Source organism: Lactuca saligna, chromosome 4 (genome assembly GCF_052625555.1).
Source record: "Lactuca saligna cultivar CGN05327 chromosome 4, ASM5262555v1, whole genome shotgun sequence".
Classification (NCBI taxonomy): Eukaryota; Viridiplantae; Streptophyta; class Magnoliopsida; order Asterales; family Asteraceae; genus Lactuca; species Lactuca saligna.
Genome location: NC_136420.1, coordinates 77,362,581 through 77,371,800, shown reverse-complemented (window position 1 = coordinate 77,371,800; position 9,220 = coordinate 77,362,581). Strand labels below are relative to the sequence as shown.

Here is a 9,220-nt window from a genome sequence, read left to right as displayed (position 1 = left end):
CTAAAAGGATGTCAAGTGTCAAGAACTCAACTAATTCGGTGATTCATGAATGCAAAAAGGCTTACTTCTAAAAAGATAAGTTCTTCTTCCTTTGATTTTTTATTTCTCCATAACTGATAACTCCAGTGCTGATTATATATGATTGCGATATCATCAATATAAGCTGAGATCACATATAAATTCGTTAGTAAAAGTTTGAGAAATGTGATGATCTATGATAATTTATGATGAAGTTAAGACCTTGATGATGATCCTGAGGGATATCTTTCTTACCTTTGTTGTAACTAATGTAGGCCTCATTTATGTGTGTCAAGTATTCGCACAAAATAAGGAATAAATTTGTTTCTCGAACATTGATGTTGAATAGTCTTGACTCATTCATCTTTTTCGATTAAACTATCTATTAGGGTTAATAGGGTTTAATTTATTTTAATATTCATTGTGTCAAGTTCGATTTAGGAACGATGTTTGGATTTTGTAACGATTTTGATTGGAAGTTGCCAAGTTGGAACGAATTTGAGTTTTCTCAGGTCAAGAGTGCCAATAACTCACTTCTCAAATTTAGATAAAAGATGAGGATTTATAACATTACTTATAATAAAGACCAAAGGGTTATAAATTTCTTATTCACTTAGAGCTCCCAAACTCGATTAACCGTCCCTGGGTTTGGCCATCGGTAATTCCCTTTTTCGTAGTATTACAAAACTGCGAATAATGACCATGTTCCGAAAAATAAACTTGTTTAACGGCGATCAAAGAAAATATCATACTACAAGGAACATTTTTTTTTCATTTTTCTCTAACCGAAAGGATTGTATGTTGTGTCAGCTTTATAAACATTGATTTTATATTTTCATGTGTTATCATATATTTCGAGTCGATAATCATGCCGTAGCAATGAACCCATAATTCCATGCTGTTTTCATGTTTCGTAGCTTCGGAGAATTAGTCAACTCTTTAAACTTTATCAATATTTATCTTTTTTCTCGTTACGTTAAATGTGCTTGAGGTTGCATGCAATGATTTTTTGGTTAAATTTAGTAATGTTCAAGAGCCGAGTAAGATTCTAAAATTCAATCTTCTTTTATGCCTATAAACTGTTTAGTCAATTCAATATGCTTTTCTAATCATTAACTATTTTATTGCTTTGTTCTCATGATTAGGCATAAATCTAGTTATTTTTTGTACTATTTGACTATTTGTCCTTTTATTTATTTATTTATTTATTTATTTATTTTGTAGAGTTTACTTGGTTGTATAATATGAAGAAATAGATATTGAGTGGATGTGTTTTTACTTTTGAGTTCCAACTAGCAGCTGGCTCTTATGACTCTTATGAACTTCTAAGCTTAATTAATTAAGGTTATGAAAAATAATAACCAAGCAGCAAACTGATCAAACACTTGTTAACATTGATTTTGACAGAATTTGTCAATGTCTAATAAGTTTATGTTGTACGACATATCTGGATATTGTAACAGCCAAGTTTATTTGCTCTTATATTCCTAATGTAGTATATTTGGCTATTTGCTTTTGAATATAGTTACGGGAAAATGACTTAAAAGCCCAACGAAGTTTCCAAATCATTCAAAAAACCTCAATCTTCTTTTGTCTGTTCAAAAAAATCCAACGAACTTAACCTTTTGTCTAAAAAATCCAACAAAGTTTCAAACCGTTCAAAAAATTCCAATTTTGTTTTGTTTAAGTTCGTTGGGTTTTTTTTTAACAGTCAAAACATGATTCGAGTTTTTTAAACGTTTTGGAAACTTCGTTTGTCTAACAAGTCATTTTTCCGATATGGTAATAAGCCACGTCATCTGTATCTCTTATTTGACTTTCGAGAAAACATGATTCGAGTTTTTTAAACGTTTTGGAAACTTCGTTTGTCTAACAAGTCATTTTTCCGATACGGTAATAAGCCACGTCATCTGTATCTCTTATTTGACTTTCGAGAAAGTGTAACTTAGTTGGGTTTTTTAGATAAAATGTTAAGTTTGTTGGGTTTTTTTGAATAGACAAAACATGATTGGGGTTTTTTAAACGGTTTGGAAACTTCGTTGGGCTTTTAAGTCATTTTTCCTATAGTTACTTACATACGACTAACCAGATCTTAATGGTGAACTAAAATGTAGGTCAACATGGGAAGTAAGTTGAAAACTCTAGCAATTTTACTATCCTTATCTACTCTTCTCTATGCTCCATTATTTTCCACATCAGTGGAGCGGCTTGTTAGGATCAAACTAAAGAAAGTGAAATATAATGGAACCAATTCAGACATCACTTTAAACGCATCCATTACGAAGTACACAAAGAGTTTAAATAACCTTAGTGATTCCCATCAATCTGATATCGTAGCCCTGAACAACTATATGAATGCTCAATACTTTGGTGAGATCGGCATTGGCACCCCACCTCAGAAATTTAATGTGATCTTCGATACAGCTAGTGCTAACTTGTGGGTACCTTCCTCACAATGCTTATTTTCGGTAAGTTATGTACTATATATATATATATATATATATATATATATATATATATATATATATATATATATATATATATATATATAGAGAGAGAGAGAGAGAGAGAGAAAAAAAAAAAAAAAGAGAGAGAAGATGTTTTTGCGAACCATATTTTCCTACCAACTACTTTTAAAATACCACTTTTTATGTGTGACTTTTTACTTTAAAAAAAAAAAGTGACACAAAGCATCAAATCATTCTTATAGAAACATATTCACAAATAAAAATCTCAAAAAAAAAAGTGCATATACCACATGTGCATATACGCACAAACGCGAGAAATTCACAAAGTTCATAAAAAACTCACTGTACATTTTAGTTCTCAAGTTGGCTCAAATCATTAGATCTCAATAGAACTTTTATATATATATATATATATATATATATATATATATATATATATATATATATATATATATATATATATATATATATATATATATATATATATATGATTACTAATTTTTTTAGATCATTATTAGCATCACTTCTTCTATCACCCAAGCAATTCCTTTTCACAAGAATCATGGTCACTATCATTTTTGTTGTTTGTGTGAAATTTTCAATCTTGTTTGAATTTTTATTTGTTCGTTTTTGGTCAAAGTCTCATTAACAATATCATCAAGTTCATCAACATTCAAACATCCATTTATATTAACAATACCATAAGCATACGAATCATTAGGAACGGTGTCATAGTCCCTTTACTTTCTTTATCAAATGTTTTTTGATCAATTAATTCTCTTTTGAAAGTACAAAAGGGAAGCAGCTTCCCATGTTTTTGAATACATATATCATACGAATGATAGGGATTTGTCAATTTACCATACAAACGGTTGGGTGTATTGTAATATATGTTCCTTTGTTTAACTAGAATACAATTATCCATTCGAATACCATCCCTATCACACATAATGTTTGTAATCCTAAGCTTTAGACCTTCTATCTTACTATTCTTATCCTCCAACTTATTTTTGGCTTCATATAGTAAGGTCTTAGATTTTTCTACTTCATTACTTATAAAATCACAACATGTTATTAAGATAAGAACAAGTTTAATCAAATTTAAATAGAATAAAATGATAAGAATAAAAGAATATTAAGGGAGACAAGAATACCACATTCCATTGTTGTCATTAGATATTTTGGTGTAGTCGAAACAAAGCACTGGCCAACTATCTCCACATGTTCTTCATCACTCTCCTCTCCTTTCGTATACTCCATCCTCTCATCATCACTATCTTCCTCATCATCCTTCAACCAGCTCTTTCCTAGAGATCCACCTTCTTCATGTTTAGCAAACAACATTGCATGTAAGGGATGACGCATTTCCTAATCAACTTATTCGGAAGACCAATCTGATAACTTCCATCACTATCTTCAGTACCTTTAGCCATCAATGAAAGATTCTTTGATTAAGCATAAACTTCTTCAAGCCTCTCCGCATAATAGGCTTCATCCTGCACTTTCTCTTTCTTTTCCTATTTCTTCCTCGACATACAATCTGTTCCCAGATGATTCTGACCATTGCAATAGTTGCAGTTGTACCCCAAAACACCTTCCAGTTACTTCTAAGCCTTCTTTTCTTCTTATTTCATCTCAACGTTTGCAATTTTTTTTGACTTAATTTCCAATTACATTCGTCATCGGCTACTTCTCCAAGCTGTTCTTGAAATTTCCACTTATGTACTTATTGTAGAACCTTTTCACCCTATTATTCGAATAATAGGCAACAACTTTATCGTCAGAATTAAGGAGAAAACCTTCTTCACCTTCTTTCACATCTTCTTGAGACTCGTCTCCCAGCGCATCTGTTTTCGAAACCAATGCCATAAGACCTACAAAATCCATCTTGTTTTCTTCAACAATCTCCATCACCTTTGATTCGTGCGCTTTTAGAATATTGTAGAGATTCGACAATGAGTATCTCTTTAAATTCTCTTTTGTCTTAATCATCAAAAAAATGTTTCTCCATTCCTTTATGAGTCCGAAAACAAAGGTGTGATGAAGCTCCATGGTTGTACGAAATCGTTCCATATCGAATTTATTTCAAATCAACATGATCAGACTGTCGAAGTATGACTCGATACTTTTGTTCTCCATTTGCTTAAAATTATCTAATTCAGAAAAGCAGTTGATTACTGAACTCTTCTTTGTTCTTTCACTTCCTTGATACTTTTCTTTCAAAGTATTCCAGATCTCCTTTGTCGTCTTCCATCCATGAATATAATTGTAAACGACAGGTGGAAGAGCTTATCGTAGTTCATGGTGGCATCTTTTATCATTTGCTTTCTTCTTATTACCTTGAGCAATCATATCCTTAGTTACTCTAGCGTTACCAACAACTTGAACCAAATCCGAATGATAAGGTCCAGTCACGATCAATCTTTGCATATCCTCATCGATATCGTTAAGATAATGATCCATACGACCAACCCACTGATTGTAGTATTCTAGGATTAGGATCGGAATCTGGGTTGCAGGTCTAGGTAGATTCGTGAAGTTCATCATTGTGTTTACGTTGAGATTTTCAAACAGATTGTGTGAAAAGAGGAATTTATTTAAGAGAAATGAATCAAATACAAAATTGACTGACAAAAACAGATGTTGAATCAGTTAATTACAATCGATTACAAGAAGAATCATTTTTCTATCTTGCGGAAATATTAAATAAGAAAGATAGACTCAATAAAATATAAAAAGTGAAAGAATTCTTCAATCGATGAAATGATTCCTACTCGGATACTAATTAATGTTTTGTTTGAAATGTGTTTATGTCAATCAGTTATGAAAAGCATAATAAAATCAAGTTGAGTTGAATTAGATCTTGTTTTCAGCTTAATATATCTGGAAGATTACAAAGAGAATATGAGTATAATTAATCAAGCCTAGTGCGAAAAGTTATTGTACCTTCTAAGTACTTACCACATTTATAGGGTACTTACGGAAAAAAAAATACTAGGACTATACATGTCAATACGAATCACCTTGAGTCCTAGTAAATATAAAAAAGTCATGTGGACATTTGCTATTTACAGACATTTTCCTTAAAGACACTACAATTCGACTTCTCACAACAACTTTCTACATAACAAGCACTTGAAGCATATCAAAATACAAAAAAAGCTCGTTGGTTGAGATGAAGCTGGAGTTTGCCTCTTGTCCTTTCGCTGAGTTGCCAACTCAATTTCCCTTCTCTTTTCATGATCTTGGATCCAGACTATGTTCTTTTATCGATTGTTTGATACGAAATCCCGGATATCAGTCTTGATCATAGTCAAGTATTGACACATATGAACTTGCTATGTTGAGGTATATTTTAGGCAAAATAAGGCTCTTTTAGTGAACATCTTGGTGATCTCAGTCATCAATTTAGTAGTTTGTTTGAGTGACAGATATTCTTGAGCGAGTCGCTCCCTCTCTACTGGTGGAACATACTCTACGTTGAACTACTCAATGAGCTACTCCCAAGTCACCACGATCTTCAATAGTTATTGGTAATAAATTTAAACTATTCTTTTGTTCGTAAATATAGAAGATTTTGCATATATCTGAACCTAAGTTTCACCGAACAATTGGATCGCAAACACCATTAGACTATGGGGATTTGGTGTTGTTGAACTCTCGATAGGGGAGTTCCTTTTATCCAAAAGGGGTTGTAGCAGCAATGGAGGAAGTGGCAATGATAGTGTACCATTCATTAAACAATGTTATCAGTTCAATCGTAATAGTTACTAACATTTCTGGAATTATCTCTCTTATGGCTGTTGATACCACCGTTTCTATCCGGTCATGTATCTCAGCCTCGCTTGGTCCTGACCCTTCAGATCCAGAACCTGAACTGCTTCCTCTTGTGATCATTACCATGCTAAAGGTGTTACAAGAATTGGTAAATACAAATAGAACCAACTCCAAATAGATATTCAAATCCTCTCCATTTCCTTAACAACTTAATGGCTTTTCTTGATTTATCTGTTGATCATGTGTGTCCGGTAGTATGGGCCTATACTACCTTCCACACATATCCATACTAGATCCAACAATTTCACCAAGGTTTCTAAGTTACTACACACATTTACCGATAGTTCTTTTTACACACCAACTTTTATAAGTGCTTAATCACTTTCATTCCTAGACTTTACTACAACTTTGCACCTTTGTTGATGCCTTACCTTACAAATATATGCCCTATCAAGCATATATTAAACTTCCCAGACCTTCCTTCTAGGATTACTCTTTACTATTAGTTGATGAATAACTTCTACGGATATGAACTAATTAGTGGATGAACGTGATTATGTGATTATATGCCTCTAAAATCAAATAGTTTATTGACTACATGATCCAACACTATGACGGTTAGACTCAACCGAGAGTTGTGCAATAGGTGCATGCAACCTAACCCATTTTCAAATAACTAAACCATATTAATATAGCTTCTAAGAAACAATTAACAAGCAAATTTCTAGGCTATAACGCATCTTAAGTATCAGGCAATTCTAACCGGCAATTTCTGAAAAGATTCATATCCTACATACAAGCATGCATTTCTAACATTTAATGTATAAACGAAAATAACAAATATAGATATTTTGGGACTCGCTTTCCTTTATGAGCTTTGGCACATTCGTTCCCTTTTATATTAATCTTTTTATGAAAATATTTATTAGTTACTCAGATCCTTTATTTAGTTATGGAATCGCACGAGTGTTCATCCCGTTGGCTCAAAGCAGGTAATGATCATAAGAATACCTGAAACATGTTACAAATGCGTGTGTGTAGATTCGAACCTTTCCCTTCACACTAGTACCTGAAAAACATTTATATTCAACTAGATAAACATAAAGCTTAGTGAGTTCCCAAAGATTTCATATACCACAATACACATACATGCATACAAATCGGCCCCGCCTAAACTTCATAATGGGCTCCGCCCAACTACTTAATGCACCCCCACCCAACTAATTATTGGGCCTCACCCAACATACTTAATGGTTCCTCCTGACATATATAACCATACATCGAGATTACACATTAGGTCCTACTAATTCAGGCATTTAGAAGCTTTACTATCAACTCTATCTTACTAAATCTTACATCCTAACATACATGTGTGTGTGTGTGTATATATATATATATATATATATATATATATATACTCATATATATTGTAACATGTGATATAGTCAGATGACTCACCTGGATAGTTACTCGGATGATTGACCGATATCCCTTTGGCATAACGAGGAACATGTCTAACAAATATAAACATGGATTACTATATCTTATCAATTCCAAGGACAATCTGATTATGAAAGTTAAATTTATCACTAATCCCAATGAATACCAAGAGTTTTATCAAACAAGGATCAATCAAGGCGGACATTTGGGAGACATGCTCATTGCGGCGTATAACTTTTCTGAAATCTGACAACCAAGCCAACATAACCATCTAGATGCCTCTCCAGTAAGTAGATCAATCAACAATATAATTGGAACTAATAATAAATCCCACATATATATATATATATATATATATATATATATATATATATATATATATATATATAACTACGATATGTATATAAATATAAGATACACTAGAAGCGTAGCTTAACTTACAGGGGTCCTAGCGAAAATTGGGAAGATTGCAGGTAGAGTTTCGATAATGAGCACTTCTATTTCACCAAGCTCTCAAATGCCTCAAGATCTCACTACTAAACAATTCCTCAGAAACTCGAAAGTAGCTCTTGAGGTTGAATTTATAAAGAAATGTATGAGAATTGGGTGTGAGAAATGAAGAAGCATTATACAATATTTATAGGGCTAAAAAGGATATGCGCGCCGCACACCGTGTTTATGCACGCTACACTCTTTTTCGGGTGGGTGATGTGGCTCAATGAAGAGTGTGACACGTGACAGCTTCTGGGTGGTGTGTCAGTGCATGCATCACCCCTTGTTGGCATACGCGCATGCGCTAGAGATTTTCTACTTTTTCAAAAAATCATATCTTTTTCATACAATCTCCATTTTCGATGTTCTACATATACATGCTTAGCAATCTACGAGATCTGCAACATTCATTAATACTTTGTCGTCTAATTATCAATTTATTTTTAAAGTTATATTTTCAACATGCGTAGATTGTTAACTCCCATATAAAAATCATAACTATTTCATATGATATCCGTTCTCGATTGTCTTTATATTGGTGGATAAGTATTGATGAGATCTTCAACTCTCTTTTAGATTGACTTTCCTAACTATCAACCAATCTTAATTTCAATTTTTGTATGGTAAATTGCTACACTAAAACTTCTAAAAATCATAACTTCCTTATTCGAAATCAGATTTAGGAGCTATAAATGTGTACGCTCTTGCTTTTACGACTACCATGGTTTTTTTAAACAATATTTATCATAAATATTCCTCTATCAAAAAGTCTATTTAACATAACTTGTCGTTTATACCAAGGTTGTAGAACTCATTACTCGGTACCTGTTCGGCCGACTACCGAGTAGCAAGTAATCAGGAGTACTTGGGTAGTACTCGGATTCAATAATTCATGTAGAAATATATTTAGGGAACTTATATATGTCAAAATCATAAGTTAAAATCATATGAAGGGAAGGCGTGGGAAGAGTCTCGCATGCGGAACACCGACGGTGCAGGGAAGGTGGCGTGGGGAGGAGGGTGGG

General features: G+C 32.9%; 1 protein-coding gene across 1 annotated transcript in view; it reads left to right on the top strand.

The window, feature by feature from the left end:
* Window positions 1-978: 978 nt before the first annotated feature.
* Window positions 979-9,220, top strand: part of LOC145038625 (aspartic proteinase oryzasin-1-like) — a 114,404-nt gene continuing 106,162 nt past the window's right edge. Inside the window, exons 1-2 of the mRNA XM_078986927.1 lie at window positions 979-1,058; window positions 2,133-2,486. Of these exons, the coding sequence (XP_078843053.1) occupies window positions 999-1,058; window positions 2,133-2,486 (414 nt within the window). The 5' untranslated portion in view covers window positions 979-998. The remainder of the gene's footprint in view (window positions 1,059-2,132; window positions 2,487-9,220) is intronic.